The sequence below is a fragment of the Athalia rosae genome, chromosome 7, assembly GCF_917208135.1.
Source record: "Athalia rosae chromosome 7, iyAthRosa1.1, whole genome shotgun sequence".
Taxonomy (NCBI): domain Eukaryota; kingdom Metazoa; phylum Arthropoda; class Insecta; order Hymenoptera; family Athaliidae; genus Athalia; species Athalia rosae.
The window spans coordinates 10,348,823-10,370,682 of NC_064032.1; the positions used below are offsets into that span (position 1 = coordinate 10,348,823).

General features: G+C 41.8%; 1 protein-coding gene across 5 annotated transcripts in view; it reads left to right on the forward strand.

Annotated features, from left to right (window-relative positions):
* The window catches only part of LOC105691115 (semaphorin-1A-like), an 83,558-nt gene that overhangs the window by 15,710 nt on the left and 45,988 nt on the right, over window positions 1–21,860 (forward strand). For all 5 annotated transcript variants that reach the window (XM_048659045.1, XM_012409396.4, XM_012409397.4 and 2 more), the window contains one exon: window positions 8,383–8,692. In XM_048659045.1, the coding sequence (XP_048515002.1) occupies window positions 8,572–8,692 (121 nt within the window). In that variant the 5' untranslated portion in view covers window positions 8,383–8,571. The remainder of the gene's footprint in view (window positions 1–8,382; window positions 8,693–21,860) is intronic.

A 21,860-nucleotide genomic window follows, 5' to 3' on the forward strand; every position in this document is an offset into this window, starting at 1 on the left:
TAGGAGAGTCTTGAAAGGAAGTATATTAAAAATCATAGGAGAAACGGGGCGAGAAAGCGGACGAAATAGAAGGACAAAAATGTTGAGGAGCAAATGAAAAATGATATAGGTACCGTACCGTCATTGGATCATGAGAAGTTTTCGGCTGGATAATTTTTTTCGTCCTCTCTACTATTTTTATTTCCATATAACGTAACGAAAATAGTCCGATCTTCGCGCCGGGGGGAACACCCCGCGCAATCAGTCGCTGTATAATTTATGATTTTTTCATCAGTTCGCAATAACCGGCCAGTCTTCTCTTTCCATCGTCGATTTATTTCCTTGGGAATACGAATCGCCGCGAACCAACCGACGATGGAATATTCCGATACCTGTTAATCCACACGTCGCCGAGACGACGTCAAAGTTCAATTTGAGAATAAAAAAAAAATCATTTTTTTAATTGGGGTTGATATGCTTTTCTTACGTATTTTGATCTCAGGAATCCGAATCTGGAAGAAAAAATTGATCTATCTGCAAAAATGACCGAGTTATCCCGATTTTTTGCATAAATTTGAGGATACCTCGAAGGGAAAAAATCGTAGCTCAATTTGGACAACGGACTCGTGTTCCTGAGGTCGAAATACATACGAAAAGTGCCATATGATCAATTTTAAAAAATAAAAATTTTTGGCCAAAATTTGAAAAAATCGTAAGGGGTACCCCTTGGAAAAATCACAAATTTTGGTTCAAAATTTCTTATTTTAAAAAATTGATCGTAAGGCACTTTTCGTATGTATTTCAACCTCAGGAACACGAGTCCGTTGTCCAAATTGAGCTACGATTTTTTCCCTTCGAGATATCCTCAAATTTACGCGAAAAATCGCGAAAAAATTAGGATAACTCGGTGATTTTTGCAGATAGATCAATTTTTCTTCCAGATTCGGATTCCTGAGCTCAAATTACACTGAGATAGATCAAAAAATGCATTTCTTATTTTTTACCCCAAAAAGCTGAAAATTGGCGATAACTCGGTCAATTTTAGAGATAGATCAATTTTCCTTTCAGAATCAGATTCCTGAAGTCAAAATACGTAAGAAAAACTTATTAGACCCAATTAAAAAAATGATTTATTTTTTGCTCAAGAATCGAATTTTTTTTTGGTTCTTCAAGAATAATCTCACGTATAATCAGCTCCGAAATTCAAATCTGAAAGCCAAAATCATCTACTCGTGCAATCGATCGATTTATCATCAATTATTCGCTGTTGGGAGCAGAAAAATTAAGACATATCGATTGGTTTTAGTCGTGGACCCGCTTTGATTCGTCGCAATCCATGCGTGGGTCGAAATATTCGAATTTCTCGGTTTGCGAGGGGGTCCGAGCTTTGCTGGAGTCAGCGTGGCCAGCAGCGCAGCGCTTTGTTGTGAGAAGTCACCTTCGGGGCTGAGCAGAGGTGACGCCCCACAACAAACCGCGTGCCCGTGGCTACCTGACTCCAGCTAAACCCGGACTCGGTGGTGAATTGAGAAATTCGAACATTTCGACCCATGCCCGGATTGCGACGAATCAAAGCGGGTCTACGACTAAAACCAATCGATATGTCTTATAATTTTTTCTGCTCTTAAAAGCGAAAATTTTATTGCTGGAAGTACCCCACTTGATCAATCATTCATTCGAAAAACGAGTGAGCTACCTCCAAATATCGATTAAAAAATTTTTTCCACCCAATGATCACCCGATCGATTGCATGAGTAGATGATTTCGGCTTTCAGATTTGGATATGGACCAAAAATTCTTTCGACCATCGAATGATCTTTTTTTTTTCCTTCTCTTTGTCAACGACGTTTCTCTAAATCTTTGAAAGCATATAACGTAGGACGAGGGCAAACGGTAAACGGTTACAGGTATAAATTGTGGGGATTGTAACCTGCTATATAGGGTAGTATATGCGCTCCATTTTCCGACCCGACACCCCGAAGTGGATTGTGCTTCGGATCTCTACGTCTCTATATCCATGTATTCGCCTATATATTCCGAACGTTCACGTGTATAGTACGTCACGCACCGGGTGTCCAATTTCGAACGGATGCGACGAAATTATTAAAAATGTGATCGGTCTAAAATGGGAATGAAGTTTTCTCTTTCTTGTTTGTTTTTTTTTTTTTTTCATTTTTTTTTTTTTTTGAGTCTTTCATTTATTTCATTCGTCCAGTGTACAGCGAGTACACCGCTGGAATGTAACAATCCATATTTATATAATATATTATGCCCGGAGATGTGTAGGTTCCACGTATATCCGCGAGTTTCGTAACACACAACTCGCTATGCGTACAGTAAGTTAATTTAGTTGAAGAATAATTTCTATAAGTGATCTCCAGTTGGCTCACAGCTGCAAAGATTTCTCTTATACGCATATACGTATGTGTGCCTTATTATCGTTATTATGATTATTGTTGTCGTTGTTGTTATTATTAGTTTTTATTCACATTCATCTAACCGCCTCCGGTATTATCCGAGGATTACGTACGAGCGGGTAGAACAGGTGCGTGTGGGCAGGTTGAGAAAAGAAAAAGAGATATTTAAAAATTACTATTCAGATCAACGTTGTACGATGGATGATGACCAATCGGAGCACATGTATCATTCGTATAACGCCTACTCAGTGGTCGTTATACGCAATTAATTACGATTTCCTATAAACTAATGTAGGTAATTATGTATTCGATCGCGGCCGGGGTGTTGACGTACACATAACGTTCTAATTTCTTTGTTCGAAGATTTATATATATTTGTGTAATTTTTGAAGCTCGTAACGCGCGTCATACCCAAATATAGGGACGAATGGCGGAAGAAAGATTTTTTAAGAATTCTTGTTTTTCCCTCTCTCTAGTTCGATGGACGACGATCTTGTGTATAATTTTTGAACGAGAAGGGCGGGGGGAGGGGGGGGGGTGGTAAAATAAAGGATAATCACGACGGAAGATCGCCGCGTAACACTTTTCATCAGTTTCTTGCTCCCTCACTTCTCACTAAATCCGAGTCTCGCTTGATATCGACCACCTTTTGCCCTCGGGTTGACAAGGGTGGTTTCCGTTCTGTTTATATCGAATAAAGCCGGCGCCTCTATAGTTTAATAACGTTGTGTGGGATATTACACCTAAACTTCGAACCTCCACCTGCAACCCCCCCAAAAGTTCCTCGGAGTCCAAAGTAAGCGGAGGGTAGCAGCTAGCTGCGTATTGATACGTCTGATACCAGCGCGCGCTATACCCACTTTTACTGAAAAGCGACCGCCGATCTAACCCACCCTCCCCCCCCACCCCCCACCCCGACACACAGGAGAGCGAACCGCCGAAAACTTATCAGTGATTCGTCTCCAGTCGCTCGACGGACAAGAAACGGTCCTATGCGAATACGTATGCCAACGATACATCGGTGTATAGGGGCAATAAAGGCGACGCCGAGCGAGAAGCTATTGGAAATTCATCAGCGACGCGGTGACGACGACGCCGATGCGAAGCGAAGCGAAGAGGTCGACCAACTCGCGCGTCAGTTTTTTCGCACCCCTATACTCGAACATCCTACCCAGAGAAGCTTCTTTCTCCGCATTCTTTTTCAGTTTTGTTCATTTATTAAAGTTTTTTTTTTCTTCGTTTGGAAGGGTATAAGTAATTATACGACACATTGCGAGATTCTCGCGCGCTTCGTCGTTTGCGTTTATTTTCATTTCGTTCGTCACAGTCGGCCCGCAACAGATCTCGAAGGAGGGTAGAAATATATAATATATATATATATATATTTTTTTTTTTTTTTGCGAAATTTCTGATCCCGAGTCGCTCGATTTGTATCTTATATAGTTTTCGTATAATATATGTTTATGAAAAGTTTAAGTCTGCGGAGATTTTTATCTGAGATAAAATTGTACGATCTCTTTTTTTTACAGAGAAACTACCCCCCTATCGCGAATTGCAGTGTACTGCATTTATAAGTGCGAAAGTTTGAGTCTCCGTAGGTTTTTCTATATATCGAGGTGAATGTCGGTAGGTAGTTGCGGAGGAGGGTGAACGAAACGTCGGTGCGGCGAGAGGGAAGGGGGAAAGGCGGGGTGGCCTTTAATTCAATCTCGAGGAATGATGTATGATCGGGTCGTGACGTTTCTACGATATCGAAAATTTTCTCCGAGTCTTTCGCCCCGGCAACCTCCGTTCCTCCCCCCCCCCCCCCCCCCCCGCTACCCCCCCGCAGTGTTCCATACTCTCGCGGGTATATAGGTTGTACATACGTACCCATGTACGAATATATATATATATGAAGGTATATTTATAGCGTAAGAGGTAGAGTTTTCGCTAGAACTTCGCCACGGCTAGAACGACGCTTTATACTTGACTAGGTACAGTATCGCCATTTTCGCTCCCGCAGCTACGTTGCGTTGCGTTTCACCGCTGCATTTGTACCTCGCCGCATCCCCCGTCGCTCTCTTTCATCCCCTTTTCGCCCCCCCCCCCCCTCCCTCCTCGCCTCTCCCCCCTCTCCCCAACCCCCCGGCCATTTATTCATCGCTCTCTTCACTCTCCGCTAACTTCAAGTCCTAAACTCTCTCTCTCTCTCTCTGTACGAACCTATACTACTTCTCCATATACCTTTTACCTCCGTTTCTTTCTCCTTCTTTTCTGGCACGTTCCTATTATTTTTTATTTTTTTTATTTTTTTTTCCCATTTTTAGTTTCATTTCTTTTGCTTATTGTTCTCCACACTTTTCTCACCACTTTTCGTTCGCTCGGAAAAATTCTCTATCGCACCGAGAATCGCATCGAATGTATATTCGGGTGGAAAGTACAATGTTCGGGTAGGTCGGTCGGGTGTAGATTTACGCGTACCCGTGTATACGGATTATACGGGTGTCTTTGATGTCCTTCAGTTGCGTCTATATACGCAAGACTTGCGCCCCTTAAGGACGAAATTAATGTCATTCGGTTAAGATTCTCATTCTCTGCTCTGCTGAATTTCTGCCCTTCCCCTGTCCCCCGACCCTGCCCCGTTCGTTTGCGCTGTATATACGTATATACACACTGCATCGGTATTCCCGGTTCAACCGCTCGTCGGGTATTTCCGCCCTTCGAAATCCCAAATCCCGTGTCCCTGCCCCCCCCCCCCCCCCACTACCCCCACTACCCCTAGCCTCACCTCATCGTATTCTCTGCGTATATAGGTATGCGCTATATGTAAATATATTTAGTGTTAGGGTGCGTATTATATGGGAAGAGTTTGGGCAACGCAGAGTTCCCCGACGATACGTGCTTCAGATACGTGATCAGCTAGCGAAAGACGAACGAAACCGCAAAACGCGAATAGATCGGCCCGGGAGTCGTTGGTATAAATTCACCCTCACCTACTTCGACGTTACGGGGTGTCCAAAGATACAAAAAAATAAAAAAAAAATGGTTCGCCCGAACGAGAAACTGCTTGATTTTTTTTAATCTTTTCTAACACACCCTTCGTTGCCGTACGTATAATAAAACATAACATAACACCTGGAGCGATTGGAATTATTTTCTCATAGATACATACGTTGCGAAAAAGTATAAAACCCCTCGAATATCACGTGTACGGATATGCATTTTTATATCAATCTTGTTCCGTCGAATCTACGAGAGAAGTTAATAGAGAGAGCGAGAGAGGAGTATCCGTGGGGGGTGGGGGGGGGGGGAGGGCGGGGGCACAGGGACGGGGAGTGAAGGGGGTTGCAATTCCACTTGACATTTCAATATGAATGGAATGATAACGCATTTGCATGGAAGTGAATGAGGTGAGGCGAGGTGGAAAGAGGTGGGGTATGGGGGGAGGGGTGGGGTATGGGGGGAGGTCGTACCGCGATGTATAGATGTGGAGATTTCGAACGTTCGTCGGGCGTCGCGTCGTCCATCGCGGATAGACGTGACGGCGGTGGTGGTAGTTCAGTTGGTCGTGCGTCGCGACGCCTGCAATAGGGAGAGAGAGAGAGAGAGAGAGAGATAGGTACGGGTATAGGTAGCCCGGTATATCTGCTACTGCAGCCACCGCTCTGGTTGGGTAATTTAAATTCAACGCTTGAACTGAATTTTAAATTAACCCGAATTATCTTAATAAGGATCCGCCGCCACCGCCCGCCACGCTGCTACTACCCGCGTCGCTTCTGTCCTCCGCGTCGCTTCTGCAGCCTCTCTCCGTCTCCTCCGCGGCTCTCTCTTACACGTATACGTGTAATACCGTCGCTGTAGCCATACAGAACTGAACTGCGATTGCAATTGCAATTTCCCTTCTATTCCTTCCTACCCTACGCCCCTTGCCCCCCCCCCCCCTCCCCCCCTCCCGCCCCCCTTATTCTCCTACCGTTCCTCAACGTCCACAATTTGTATGCATTGAATTTAAACCAATGCGCATTTTCAGCCAATCAATTACCCCGTCGCGTCGCCTCGCCTAACGCGGCGTATACCGTCTTTCCGTTCTACCTATACGCGATTTATACATACGTATATAAATATACAGCTGCCCGCCGCACCGCCGCAACAACACATTTTGCAACAGCTGCTCGACCGACCCCGCGTAACCCGCGTAACGTAATCACGACGCACAACGTTTGATATGAGATACGAAATCCCAAGGGCAGCCGCCGCCCCCCTGCCGTAACTTATTTGTTGTCTTTGAAAAGAATTGGTATCGAGGTGTGTTGTTGTAACGGACCCGCGGTACGTCGTTGTTACCTGCGCGCAGCGCATATCACCGAGGCGAGACGCCTAGACTGTTGGAATTTCGGTAACACGACCAATTTCAAATGTCAGACGTCAAACGTCAAACGTCAATCGTTAGGGGGAAACGTTAAAACCTGCAGGGAACCACATGGGGTATATCAACGTTCAACGGATAACAACCGATCTCGCGAGACCGACAAACCGATCGACGCGGATCGACCGACTGCTGACTGGACTGACTGCGGATTGAACGCGATTGATTCTTTTATCACGTTCCGACATATGTATATCCGCGCGAAATGAGGGATCGGTCGCTTCTCTATCTCCCTCTTTATTATTTTTCTTCTTTTTTCTTTCTTCTCTTCTTTCATCTTCCTTTATGCCGTACGAGTCTTCGTGCGGTTTATCTTAGTTTTTCGCATTTTCGTTATTTTTTTGTTTCTTTTATTTCATCATTATTTTTTTTTTGTTTTTTTTTTTTTCGAACATATGAGTACATCGATCGTTATTGATGTACTCTATATCGACACCGAGATAATCGACCGTACGTGTACATATATTTATGTATACAGAAATAATTTTTCCTACCGCGAGCACGCGAGTACATTACTCGCCTATGCCGATGTATAGGTGTACTTTTACTCCATGTGTGTATCTAGTTATATATATATATGTATATGTATAAATTTATGTATGTATATGTACAGTCGTGAATATCAGACATCACGAAACTAACCTTCAATTAGATATAGATATACGTGTGTATGTACTCAAGGAAAATTATGCATCGTCTATAAGAACGTGTATATGTAGATATATATTGTCGTTGGTTATTGTTGTTAGTATTATTATTTTATTTATGTACGCGAATAGAAAGTTATTTTCGGGAATGGAAATAATAATGATAATGCAGATCGTCGCGTAGAACATGTATATACGGTGTAGTCAAAACTCTCGCTCATGTTATAGGCAGCGACCTTTCGCTATTTATACATAATATATATCGCGTATGTATTTATACATATTATTTCATACACTACACATATGTGTATATATATATATATATATATATGAATACGTGAAAGTTTACGCATACGCGGGATCGCGTTTCTACACGATAATATAACTATCCTCATCGATAATTTATTCGAACAGAAATAGTTCTATACTTAAGAATTCGCGTGTTTCGTTCATATTTTACACACCGTCAGGTCATTGCTATAAATAAGAGAAAAAAAAAAAATCAACGGATGAAACGAAACAAAAAGTTTGAAGAAATCGCGACAAAACTCTCGATGATGAGCTATTTGTTTTTTTTTTGCCCCCCCTTTTCTGGTGTCGACGGTTTACTCATTTTTTTGCTCTTCTCTTTCCTATTTTCAATCGCAATTGCGACTCGATGCGATTTCTCATATTTCAAAATCTCATTTATCGTGCGATCGCATTTGTTGTGTATTAATTTCGATTGTTCTTTTCTTTTGATCTTGTCGTAATCGGGTTTTCTTCGGTGTTCGACCGTTTGATTTATAATCGCATATCACGGACGACGAACACCGTGAACGCATGTTTCTGAAGTAATTGCGATGAAAGAAAAAAAATGAACGAAATAGAAATGTTCATCGCCTCTCTCTCTCTCGATGTTCCGTTTGTTCGATGTGTTTTCTTTTTACAGATCGAGAAAGTTCTGGCAGCCATCGGTGCGGTGTAAAAAACGGAGGGCTCCGAATCGCGGTGAAAAAAGATGGCGTCAACGAAGATATATTCTTGCGACAGTTAATAACCCCTTCGTACAAATATCATCCCCCTTTTACCTCCCCTCACCCTCCACCCACCGGCCCCCTTTTCTCCCAACAGCTCATTCATGATGAACGTCATCCTCGCATCCGTTCTGGAAATTTTTTTGATCACCTTGGCCTCCGTCGTCGTTGGATACACCGACGCCTGGCCACAGGAACCGGTGCCGCGAATCCACATCAAACACCGTGAGTTTTCGCATACAATATACACACATTATTCACGTCCTGGACGATTGTTCGCACTCGCTATTCAACCGCAGGTTGTTAGAGAATATCGCGTAACATTTTATCCACCGAATTTCTGGGAGAAAAAAAATCAGTTTTGTTCTTCAAGCGGAACACGAATCATAGGATGTCGCGCACCGGGAGCGAGAAAGGGGCATTTTCCTGGACGTTCACGCGCCATTTTATTCACCGGCGGAGCGAAAACGCGAGCTTTCGCTCCGCCGGTAAAGAGATTTTTCTTATTGCCGTCCATCTGTGAACTCAGCTGAATTATGTAATTCTTCATTTTCTTTTCCTTTAATTTCTTTCTACTTTTTCATCGATATTTCATCGATTCACACCTACTTCACGAAGCACAGACGGTACGGTACGTACGATACGCACGTCGTGCAATAAATTAATACGTCATAGCTGTTTAGATGCTGCGAAGGATTATATTGATACATAGGTGCGCGTATATCCTTCCAGAAATATGTATCCCAATACTGCAGGATGCAGATGTATCAAGGGATGTGTATACGTATATCTGTAAATATTACATGGCTCCAGATTTATCGTTCGCATTTCCTATCTTCTGTTATTTTATTCAATCTTCCATCTATACGTATCATGTATGTAAATTTTGTTTTTCCCTTCCTCCGTTTTTTTGTATTCGATCCTTCTTGTATGAATATAGTCCACGTTTCCATCTATGTATGCGTACTGCGTGTATATACTCCGCTGTTACCATCGTAGCGTTCGGAGGGGCATAAAATATATTAAAGAACGAAGAAAAAGAATGGAGAAAAAAAAAACGGACGAAAAAAAAAAACCAACCGAACCCCTCGGAAAAAAAAATCAAAAGATAAAAAATGAAATCCGTACAGGGGAAGTAAATAAAATGAGAATGAAACGGAGAAAAAAAGATGAAAATATTCCCGCTCCTACAGGCAAATCAACAACGGACGCGAAGAGGATTTAAATTATCTCTGGTGAAACTATAGCATGCGTATACATATATGTATGTATGTATATATGTAGGTGTACGTATAGATATTTATGTACGTATGTAGACGTAGCGTACCATGCAATATGTATATGTACATAACCTTGCGTACAAACAACCTTTTATAAGTGATTCACTCACCCCCTCGGGCATCGGGATTGTTATTGCTTCTTTTTTTTTTTTTTTTTGAAACTGACTTTTTTATTTATATTTATTAATTTTTCAACGAGATATGTATCGTTTTTATTACACGCTTTTATAAAGCTGAATTATTGAAATTATTTGTCAATTCGGATTGTCTTAATTGTATTATTTTTATTCCTCCGTTCATTTAATTGTTAAACACTATGATGTACTCGGTTGAATTCGTAAATTAACCAATCATCATACATTGAATGTCATTATCATATCCATTCGCCATTCTACATGTATAGGTATAAATCCGTATACAGATACATATTACGGTCAAATCGAGCTAACAGTGCGGTTTATCATATTACACGGTAAATTAAATAATTAATAATAGGATGTGCAATAAATAAAATCGCGGAAAAAGTTCACTCGATTTCTATACGTACGGTTTCTATTCTATATTCATATTTTTATACTGGATGTTGTTATTACTATTGTTAATATTATATCGCGCGTATTGTGCACGTATTCTATTCGGTGTTGTATATATATATATATATGTATATGCTAGTGTAGATTATTTGCCCAGATATGTATTATGTATATATACATTATGTATATACTTATGTATACATATATGCATAAGCTCTGCTGCCGGCTGCTGCTGCAAGCTCATATATTGCAAGTGATAAACCGCAAATGTGCCGCGTCATTAGCGAGCGTTCGATCGAGTGGATGGTTACACATATATACCTTATACATACGTATATCGCACTATACATACATAACATTCACGATATAGATCAGGTGCATATCATTCCAACACTCCTATATGTATATATATATATATATATACAAATACATATTCACACGAATTTATACAGGGTGGCTTTTCTGGTTCTCTTTTTATTCTCGTCCCGCGTACTTCAAATGTAATGTAATGAATTTGGTTATAATTGGTGCGAACGGTGAAAAAAATAATAAAGAAGAAGCACACGCAGTGGAAGAACAACGAGGCATCGAAAGCTTACCCGTGATAAAGAGCAGAAGAAAAAAAATAAAGTAAAATAAAAGACCCGGGGGAGATTCGGCTGACAAATCTTTAAAGCTTGATCTCTCGTCGTCTCGGCCCTCGAGGAAAACAAAATGAAATAAAAATAAAAGTGAAAGGAAAGAAAACAAAGGTAAAAAGAAAAATGGAGAATTGAGAATGAAGAATGAAGATAAAAAATATGTACGTAAGTTATTTTCCTTCGAATCCATCACAAGAACAGAACGAGAGATATCGAAACGCCTTTGACGTAAGGGTGAGAGCATCTTTTTATCTGTTTTTTTTTTCTTCGTCTGTTATTCGCGTCGTCTACCCTTCTTGGAACGTAAGTAAGATACTCCGTACGGGGTGTCTCGGAAATGAATGGGAAAAATTTGCACGGGGGAGACGGAAGGGGTCGTGCGAAAAAATGAGCGATTGAAAAAATATCAGCACTTGAAATTTTCACATTCGGTTCCGCGACACCCCGTACATTCGCGTCTATTAACTTCGTGAGTATTTTATCATAATTCTGTTTCGCAGGTTGTATAGGTAAATCGACGATAATGAATCTCCCAATTAAAGTAATACGGATTTTCGCTCACATATTTCTGCATCCTCCGAACGTTTTATGGATTCTAACCCACTGCGCAAACGTATTGAATTTGGGTCGCACACACCGTATCGTAATTTTCATCCCATCGTCTGGCGATAGTTTATTTTTTCATTTAATTTTCACCCTTCGAGAGAGAGAGATTTTTTTTTTTTTTATTTTTCTCTCCACTTTGTTTTCACTCATACTTTAGCGGTGATTCGCGCATTAGCGGAGCTTATGCGGTAATTTTTTTTCCTTTTTCGTTCATTCGCCAAAGCTTTTCTCGCGGAGAGTATTTCGACGTAACAGAAACAGTTGCAGGATTTAGGTGGGATTTTTTTTGTGTTTTTCGATCCTGAAATTATTCGACGCTCGTCACCCGGTCACCCGATGCTTGGAGAAGGCTTTGCGGGTCTATTTCGAGATTTGCACAGCTCTGCGCATACCTTCGAAAATTTTCATTCGGACGATGGAAGAAAAGAGGAAAGAAGTTGAAAATTGAAAAGACGAGTGCTCTATCGAGCTAGCGCACAGAGGTACTTTATCTTCGAAATGAGGAAGAGCCGGGGAGCTACTTTTATCGGCAACAATATTTTCATCACGTTCTTGTATCGTGCTGCACTTATAAGTACATTGGAAGGTCGACGTGTACCTACCAAGCGAAAGCGCGACGCATCTCTAGGCGGAAGCATAATGCGACGGAGGTTAGAGAGGAGGGTGGAACTACAAGGCAGACAAGTACGCTACCGAGTATTCAATTTTTGATTAGCGAACCACCTACTGTATGCATCTTCAAAGGCTCTGGCGCGCCCCGGCTAAAGTACAAGGCGCATCTCTGCAAGTACCGAGTTACGCGAAGGAGAAGCCATAGATGCGGCGTAACTGCACCAGGTGCCGAAGCTGGTTCCGTGACTTAAAATCTAGGACAGAGTAAAGCAGTTTCATAATTCCAGATGTACACCTACTACGAGCAACCGCGGGAATAATAACGCACCGCCACCCTGGTTTTTCATTTTCATTCTCTATTTTTTTTGTTTTTTTTTTTTTTTTTCAATCGATTTCGTCTTTGAACACCCTCTTTTCGATCGTCGGCTGATAAAAAATAGCAAACAAATCGATTCGGTAGATCATTCTCAATTTCCGTCATTTTTTTATCGCCGTGTAGGTTGTTCGTTATGTGTCAGAAATTTTTACCTGAATCGTTGGTCTATAATAATTTTCTCGGGAGAAAAAAATGAGTGGAAAAAAGTTCGGTGAAACGAATGAAAAAATTTGCCTAATAGTCGAATGACTCACTCGCTTTCGTACCGGCAAACCCCATGAGCAACCAAATGAACCCGCGACCCTCCTCTTCCCTTCCCCCCACCGGTGCGCGGAGTCACGAAACGCTATTCACAGGAAGCGATGAGTCCGCGAAACTCGGAACTCACCCCAAAATGCTGACCAATCCAACCCCCCCCCCCCCCCCCCCCTGTTAAGGTCCAACCGAAAACCACCCTCACCCTCACTTTCCCCCATTTTCCCTTCGATTCTGGACCAAACTCTACCGGTTCTAACTTACGATTAGCCGGCGACTCCCGCATCTACTTTTCGCTTTTTTGTTTGTTTTTTTTTTTTTCGGTTTTTACGATCCAACAGCGAATTTTAGATTCTCATTTTTTTTTTTTTTTCTCTCCTCTTGTCGTCGCGAAATCGATAGGGACGAAATTTGCTGTCGCATCGAAGCGAGCTTTTTCGGTCAACTTTTGTCTGTTTTTTCATTTTCTTCTTTTGGTTTTATCTCTTGTGTGCAAGTTTTTTAATTTCAAGCCCCGAAGCCAGTACGAGACTATTGCTGATTCATCGCCTTATAATAAACGAACAATCTAATCGTCAATCTTCGTCACGCCTGCAACGACACGTCATACTTAGAGGGAAAAACGGAACAAAAAAAAAAAATTGTAACAAAAAGAGAACGTAGACGAGAAAAAAAAAAGAGAAAAAAATTATTCATAGAGATAAGTAATAAGACCGCTCCCGCACGAGTCGCATGAAATTGGCTAAATTATTATGGATATATACGTATACCTGTGTCCGGAATATTTGATGACGATATAAAATGATTAGAAAAAGGAAACCAGAAAAAAAAAAACAAAAAAAACAAAAAAAACGTCGACGTTCAGACGAAAACGGAGACGGGTTTCCGTTTTTTCGTTTTTTTTTTTTTTCCTTCCTATTCTTTGTACTACTTCCAGCAAGAGTTCAATATTTGACGAGGAGGATTTATTTGGAATTTTATTTCAGATGAATAATAAACTAGCCCGAGATATTTCAAAGAGTGATTTCTGGCTATAAGGTGACTTTCAGAGAGTATAAATAATCGAGGGAAAATTCTCCGGAGTTTCCGTTGCAAATTTAATACGCGGTGCAATACATTTGGTAGAAAAAGATTTCCGAAATTATAAGAGGTGCAAAAAATGCTCGCCATGTGATATACATAATTCAAAGGGTTTGTTTGATATTTATTTGGAACAATGGTTACGTGTATCGCGTGAAGGGTGAAGGGTGAAATTGTCTAGGGTCAAAAGTGCTGCAGCTACTTTATGAAGAGCTTCTGTTACGTCACATCAGTTTTCCCTCGACGGAAAGCGCGAAATATTTTTACCCTTTACGCCGAACTGGTTGCGCACACGTTCGCGGGGTCGCTTGTAGGTACGTAGTTACACATATGCGTACGTGTCGTAGGGGTGTAGTTGCGATCGCGTACAATATCCCCGTCTGTATATAGGGCGCAAAACTTTATTCGTATATTTCCGCGATACTTTGCACCATCGGCAACGCTCACTTCTCGTGTGTTGCACACGTATAAATAACGATGCGGAGAGTATAATAATTTTCAAACTCTTCGTTATAGTTTGATATTGAATTTTCGAAAACTCGATGGTTATACATCATACGTGTAGACGCGTGCAAAATAATGACGGGAAAGTGTTTTTTTTTTTCTTTTTTTTTACAACCATTATAATTTCAATTTATTTTATTTTCAGTTATCGCCCGAAATTTCGTAGAACTACCGGATACACCTGCATTTCATTCTCATTTCGTACAACATCGAATCATTGATATATCGATCGAACTGAAAAACTCACTCGTCAATTATTTTTTTTTTTTTCAATTTTTTGACTTTTCTTTTTAATTTTTTCGACGTGCTTAACTCGTCCTCTTCATCGGCTGGGAGGATGAGAAGCAAAAAAATTAAAGTAATAGGACACGAGAGAAGCATTTGAAAAAAAAAGGCAGAAAGAACATTCGTGTTTAAATACCCTTTCGTTGAGGTACATTATACATACTTTTCCGAGCCGAGTTTTATGTGGAGACGAACTTTTCTGTGTATTTGTGTACATGGGAGGTATGCGATGGATCTACATGAAATGGCAGCGAGAGGGAAAGAGATAGAATTATACAGTGAATATTAAATTATCTTAGAATAGCCCCAATTAAGATCAATTGCTGGTATTATGTGTAGCTGAAAATACATTTACGACTGTGTGCGTGTATCTATACGTATGTTGGACGTGTTCTACGTACGTGTGTACACATGTTTTTTATGCACGTAACGTGTAATCGTGTGGGTATTTTTAACTCGCCCCCGCACAGTGGAACGTTATAAATTAAACGTCGTATAAATCGTTCCATTCAAATTTACTGCTCTGGTATACGTGGACGAATTTGTTTTTTTTTTTTTTTTTTTCTTCTTTCACTCCTCTCTTTCGTCTTTTTATTCGGTTTACTTGATTATCATCGAGATTATCGTCAACAATTTCGTTTCGCTTCATTTCTCTTCTCATTTTATTCGATTCCATTACGTTGACATATATTTTCTATTTTTTTGCTATCGCTTGATTCGATTCGATCTTTTGTTCTGCTCTTCTTTCAATCCGCCCTTCCGAAGACAATGAAGGTAACGGATTGATTGGATGGGTATTTTTGCGTCTACAATTCATCCTCACTTCAATCACGATGGACACGTGTAACCTAGCCGCATACCTACGTCTACGTCACTCTGCTAACGCGCGTGACATAATTCACGACAATTGAACCTCGAGTTACTACGAACACCTACGATATTACCTACTGTACTGTACATCTAATACCCTCGCATGCCATCACCTCCTACCGCGGTAATTTCTGGCTCATCTCTCAATCCCGTCATTTTTCAGGATGATCTAACCCCGATTACACGCCTCGATAAAGATTATCCTTAATTATTACTCGTCTAGCGGATGATGCGCAGGAGCAAAGTTCGCGTCTTTTATTTTTCGTTATTTTGTTTATTTCGTAGCGTTTTTTTTTTTTTTTTTTTTTTCTTCGCAAAATTTCTTTCACCAACGAAAAACTCGTACATCCTCGTGGAAAATAAAAATGAATTTACGAATTCCTCGCGCGGCTTCCCCATGCAAATTATGGTAGCGCGGGATAAGTTACGTGGAATATGGTTTATCAATTTGATATAATGGAGTGCAGATGGACTTTCTTCTTTTTTTTTTTTTTTGGTTTTTTTTTTCTTCGTTTTTTTTTTTTTGTTTTTCCACCGTTGGTTCGCTCATCTACCATAGATACCCATTTTATACGCGGCGATGTATGTACGTTTCTACATGCATTAGCGGGGCATGGAATATCACGGATCTATATGAAACGAGATAAATGATCGACGGAAAATCAATAAGTGGGATGCAGTGGATACAATATGACGCACGACCCCGTATATACTCGTGGATATGTATGTGTGTACGTTATACTAACTAATACATATTTTCGAACAATACATATAAATGTATGCGTGTATACGCGTGTGTATGAGTGACCCGTAGGGCGGAACGAGGAGCCCAAGGCAAGAAATTTAATTACGTGAAATTTTAATAAGCCCCAATTGTGATTTCTTCTTTTTTTTTTGTTTTTTTTTTTTTCGTTTTTATTCGTTACGTCTTCTGCAAGCGAATCAAAAGCCATAAAAATCCCGCAGGCTGTCCGATAAAATCGATGAATAAATTAATGAATATAAAAATATGGACGGGATGATACAGGCAGACAGAAAAAGAAAAAAAAAAAAAAAAAAAAAAAAAGTCTCGCAAACTCAGCAAGCGGAGAATATATTTTTTTGATTTGATTGACATTTTTCGTAAGGACCGGAGATAAGTCAATTAATTGAAGTTCCGATAAGTGAACCTCGTCGAGATATCATCAATTTTTCACATTTCGAAGCGATGAATTGACAATGATTCGATCAATTTTATAGATAGATCTATTTGGAAAAAGTGGCTCGTCGGACTTGGAACAATTCTCCGTGTATAGAACATTGAGGATTAATTATTATTCCTTGGTCAATAAGACGAATTATAATTCATTATTCCTGATCGTACTCATTCGCTTATGTATTACGTAGTTTATGCGGTACGGTACAATATTATATACACAACATTCGCAGTACGGAGCTTTGTCTCGAGCGCGCGCGTAACGTTATACCGTATTGTATATATATATATGTAGGTACAGAAACGGTTGATGGTCGTTACCGAGATTCCTCGTTCTAATTGAATCCCTGATTGGTTCGAGGATCAGACTCAACATCCTCCGCAATTAAGCCGCAGGACAAATTTATCCCCCGCATGAAAACTTTGAGCTATCACTTCGACTCCCTTACACATTATATCCTTTCTTTCGACTTTCTCTCTCTCTCTCTCTCGTCTCCATTTTTTCTACTTTTTACTTCTGTTCCCCAAAAATTCCACCTTCGAATCTTTCGAATAAAGGGACCGATCATACCCGGCGAATTTAAAATTCTGTCGAAATTCAATCCCAAAATGAAGAAAAAAAAACACGAAAATTTCACCACCATTTCGAACGAGCTGGTTAACAAAGTTTTTCGAACCTCGTGTTACGCGTCATTGAGACGAGTTTGAAATTCACAGCTGAAAATAAAAAAAAAAAAAAACGACGAAAAAAAACCCTCAAGCAAAAATAGCTCAGATGCGAAATAAGATCGAAAAAAACTAGATGAGAAAAAAGTCTCAGGGGTCGTCGTTGACCGGGGTACATAGGTACGTAGTATGTGCACCTGGTGTCGCGGTGTGAGGGAAAGAAAAAAAAACAAATCTAAAACAAAGAGAAAAATAAAAGAGAAAATCAGAACAAACGAAAGAAAAAAGAGAAGAGAAAATAGAAAAAGAAGAAAAATCTAAAAAGTGCACCAAATAAAAGAAAGGACGAAGGTGAAAGGTTGGAAGGGGGCGGGGGGGGGTGTTAAATTCGAGGTTGTGTGCACCGTTGGAAGCACCTTACGTCGCACCGCGGCGTGTACGGCTAATGGTACAGGGGTGTACGAAGTCTTTTGTACTTGTACGGGCGAGCATAAAGCCGTTAATGGTTTTTCGCCTGGGTTGCGGCTATGGAGTAACGACACCGACGCAAACGGCAAACGTCACCCCACCCACACCCACAGTGCATCTATGCCTCCGAGGGTGGCGGTGCAGCATCGCATTTTACCCAACTCGTACGTCCGTACCGGTATCCACCTTTCACCTTCGTTCCGTAACCAGCCTTCGCACCCCATGCGCACCACTTTACCCTCGGCCCCTCGTTATACCCGCAACAGTTGGCAATAGCCGTGCGCACCCGCGTGATTTACAGCGTTCGTGTATACCTATACGTATAATTACTAGCGTACAAGTGTCCTGAATATTTCAACCATTAGTTACACCTAGATTTTCGTTTTTCAAAATTTATCGGCCAATGTAACCGATAAGTACGGTCGCGGTACGTTGAGCGGTAATGCGATTCGTAAAACTTTTTCAAACTAAATCTCACTCAATTCCGTACGTAATACATATTTACCATGTTATTGCTCGATTCCCGCAAAGTACCTACACACGTCCACCGTACAAGTTGGTATAATTCTCGGGTGAAAAAAAAAAAACCTCGGCGAGTGCACCCGGTGCTGCTGCCCGCCATCGTAACTGCAGCTTCGTCAAACTTTTCGATAAGTTTGCAGGTCCCGCGGTCGCACGAGGCGGCTGCAACACCTGCGACCGTGCCCCCCCTTTCATCCATGCGCGGTATACACGCGATATTGGAAACATTTGAAATTCTCTTCGTCTCCGTCGTCCCCCGAAAAATCATCGCCTTACAACGACCGCGTTATTTTTCATATTTCTTCCTACGGCGATGTCTTTGTTTGTTTTTTTTTTTTTGTCTCCTACCCCCGATGTGGTATAACCGCGAGCTTTGAGATGAGAAAAATTTTTTCAAGCTCACCGAGAGAAGGGGTGTGTAACTTGTTTCGAAGAAACGATCAGTTCGGATAAATGAAACGATTGTGCGGTTAGTCGTGCGCAAAATGAGGGAAAAAAAACGTAAAAACGTACCTCGTTACACTCGAGAGCCGGTGTACACTTCCGAAACGAACGAATAAAAATGATGAAAAATTATCAAAACTCCCAGCGGAGTCGAATCGACGTGTGAGAATTTTAATCGCTGACCTAAATAATCAACCGTTGATTCGACTTACACCGACGTTCCGACGGCTAACCCATGTACGATACGGATGTATACACGTATATTCGTCACATAAGCGAATTAACGTGGTTATACCCGGCGACCCAGATATGATTCATGAATGAAGTTGTGAAAAAAAAATAAGCACCTCGGGTCATCGGTCAACTGGCGCCGTTTGACACCGATATAATTTCGCAGAATTATACCGAGGCAGGGGCGCAGGGGCAGCGGAGACGCGAGTTCTCTGTACCTGGCGTAAAAGCGGCGTTAGAAAAAAAAAGAAAGAAAAAGAGGAAAAAAAAAAAAGGAAAAAAAAAAGAGGGAATCAGGGAAGAGCGGTGAGAACAGCAGCGCGCGAGTAACGGAGGGGATAAACCGGAGGGGGATGAGCCTCCCTCCCCTCCTTCCGTTAGCCTGTTAGCCTCCGGAGTAGCGAAGCCGCCCGCGCCGCCCCTCTCGACGGTTGACACCCGTCGCGCGCCTCAAATTAGCCGAACAATTTCGCGTCTCGTCCTCACCCTGCCTCTATACCTCGTCCACCCGACTCACGAAAACACCCCCCTAACGTCGTGGGGAATCATTTTTTTTTTTTTGTTTTTCGCGCTTTTCGGGCATGAGACAGAAATCGAATCAACTGAAAACTGAGTAACGGATTTTTTCCTCATTTTTCATTGCATTTTTCCGTTGTTTCTTTTTGTTGAAAAATTTCCAAATTCTCGTTTCTTTCTTTCTTTCTTTTTTCGATGTTTGTATACAGCGATGTATCGGTTTGACGTAAAGTTATACAGGCGCACGATGAACCGGAGGATCGAATCTCCACATCGATAACTGGCCATTGGTCAGCTGAAGCGCTTCGGAGGCCTGCCAAGTGCACGACGTCGGTCCCGTCACACCTTAGATTATACTTATACCCTCACGAATCACTGTTAAAAACAATTTTTTTTTTTTTGAAGGAAAAAAAAAACATTTTTCGAATCGATTCTTTTCCCTCTATCACGCACGATTCGTTGGAGCGTTCGAGACGTTTTTTTCCCGTCCATTCAGTCGAGTAGATACAATGAAATGTGAAATAGAAAATGAGGGAATAAAAGAAAAGAAGAGAGGAAGAAAAAAAGGGGGGCGCGTCGCCGCGAAGGACCTGGGCGTAGCGAAGGGGTTGAAATTTCCGAATCCACGGCTTGTGTACAAGTTGGTCCTTGTGTGTACATAGAGATAGGTAGTCGGAGTGTGTATCGTATTATATACCTGTGTACACGAGACGGTAGGTACAGCGTTATCTCCGCTCGGTTTCGCGTTGGTTGGTTAGTTCGTTCGTTCGTTTGGTTAGGTCGGTTGGGCTGCCGCCGGTTATAACTTTACCGCTAATTGAGCGTCTCGGCGTCGTTTATTTTTGGGTTATCGCGTAGGCTCTCACAGAGCCCCATTCCGCGACGTTCCCGTTTCACCTCGGTCCTCTTTCTCGCCCACCGAACTCCCCGCGACGAAACGCGATCAACCGTAACGGAGCCTCGGCTGGCTTCTAACTCGCGCCCCTCGTAAATGAGTTAAACGTTTATCCCCCGCACCTCCGAAAGTACACCTTTATACATTTTTTCCCTTCACCTCGTGGTTTCTTTCCACCTCTTCGCCGACGCGCCGCCCGTCTCCCGCTTGTACATTGTGAGCGGAAAAAGTCTACCATTCGAGATTTTCATTTTTTACATCCACAATCCCCCCCCGTCCCCCTGCCCCGTTTACCCGCAACCTCCGCCTCGATGAAACGTGTACGTTTAGAGAAGAAAAAAAATTCAACGCCCAGGGATCCGTTGTGTATACGACCGGGGGGGATGTCAACCCCTCGGAGCTAACACTTCTCCCGCTATAAGGTTGTTAAACAAATTTCTTCTTTTTCACCGCAAGCGGTAATTCGGAAGAGGGGTAAATTTGAAGAGAAAAAACAAAAAAAAAAAAAAACAATAAAACTGAAGAAAAAAAATATATTCAAATAAACTAAAGTGCGCAAATCGATGCTTCCGACAAGAAAGGGGTGGAACGGCTCCGTTGAATTAATTTCTTTCGTTGGTTTTTTTCTCTCCCTCCGTTTCCGGCACAACGAAGTTACGATAAAATCGCTCACGCGGTCAACTTTTTCTACGTATTTCATATTTGGAAAAGTGCACTAGAAAATTCAGTGCGGTTCGAAACGTGGACGGGCATAAAAGTTTGCTGAATGTTTATCCCCGATCGTCTGACGTGTGGGCATACAGTGTATATATATATAGGTATATGTAATACGGATACGGTTCCAGTGGTATCGCGAGTACGGGTATAACCGTAGGGTACGTACGTACGTACGTACGTGGTCGGAACGTGCAGGCATGAGGGCATACCCCCGCTTGCAACAGCTGCCGCTTGTGTTCGCGCCGGTTTGGCCTATGGCCCTGTTTGGCCTGTGTCGTGTGCGCCGTTGTGTGTGCGGCCGGGGCCGTGGGTGGAGTTGCAAGCCGCCTGGGACGCCCCACAATCAGCGGAATTAGTTTTAAAGCTGTATGAGAAAGTAAATTAGATAAGGGATGACGTCAACCACGCGACGCGCTACACAACACCACTTCACAGATATGCAACTCCCCTACTTATTATTACTTCGGTACAACGGGAATTACTTTCACCTAGGGTCGAGTTGGGACCCGAGGTTTGGGTTAACTCGGGTCAAGTTAGGTAAGGCTATACGTTCGTCGCACCTCGTCCATTCTTGGAAAGTTCGCTCCTGTCGATTTCCCGAACAACGATAGACCTATTTCTGCTTTGTTTTTTTGTTTTGTTTTTTTCTCTCGCTTCTACATCGGATGGATTTTTGGAATACTTTTCCGCGGGGCTT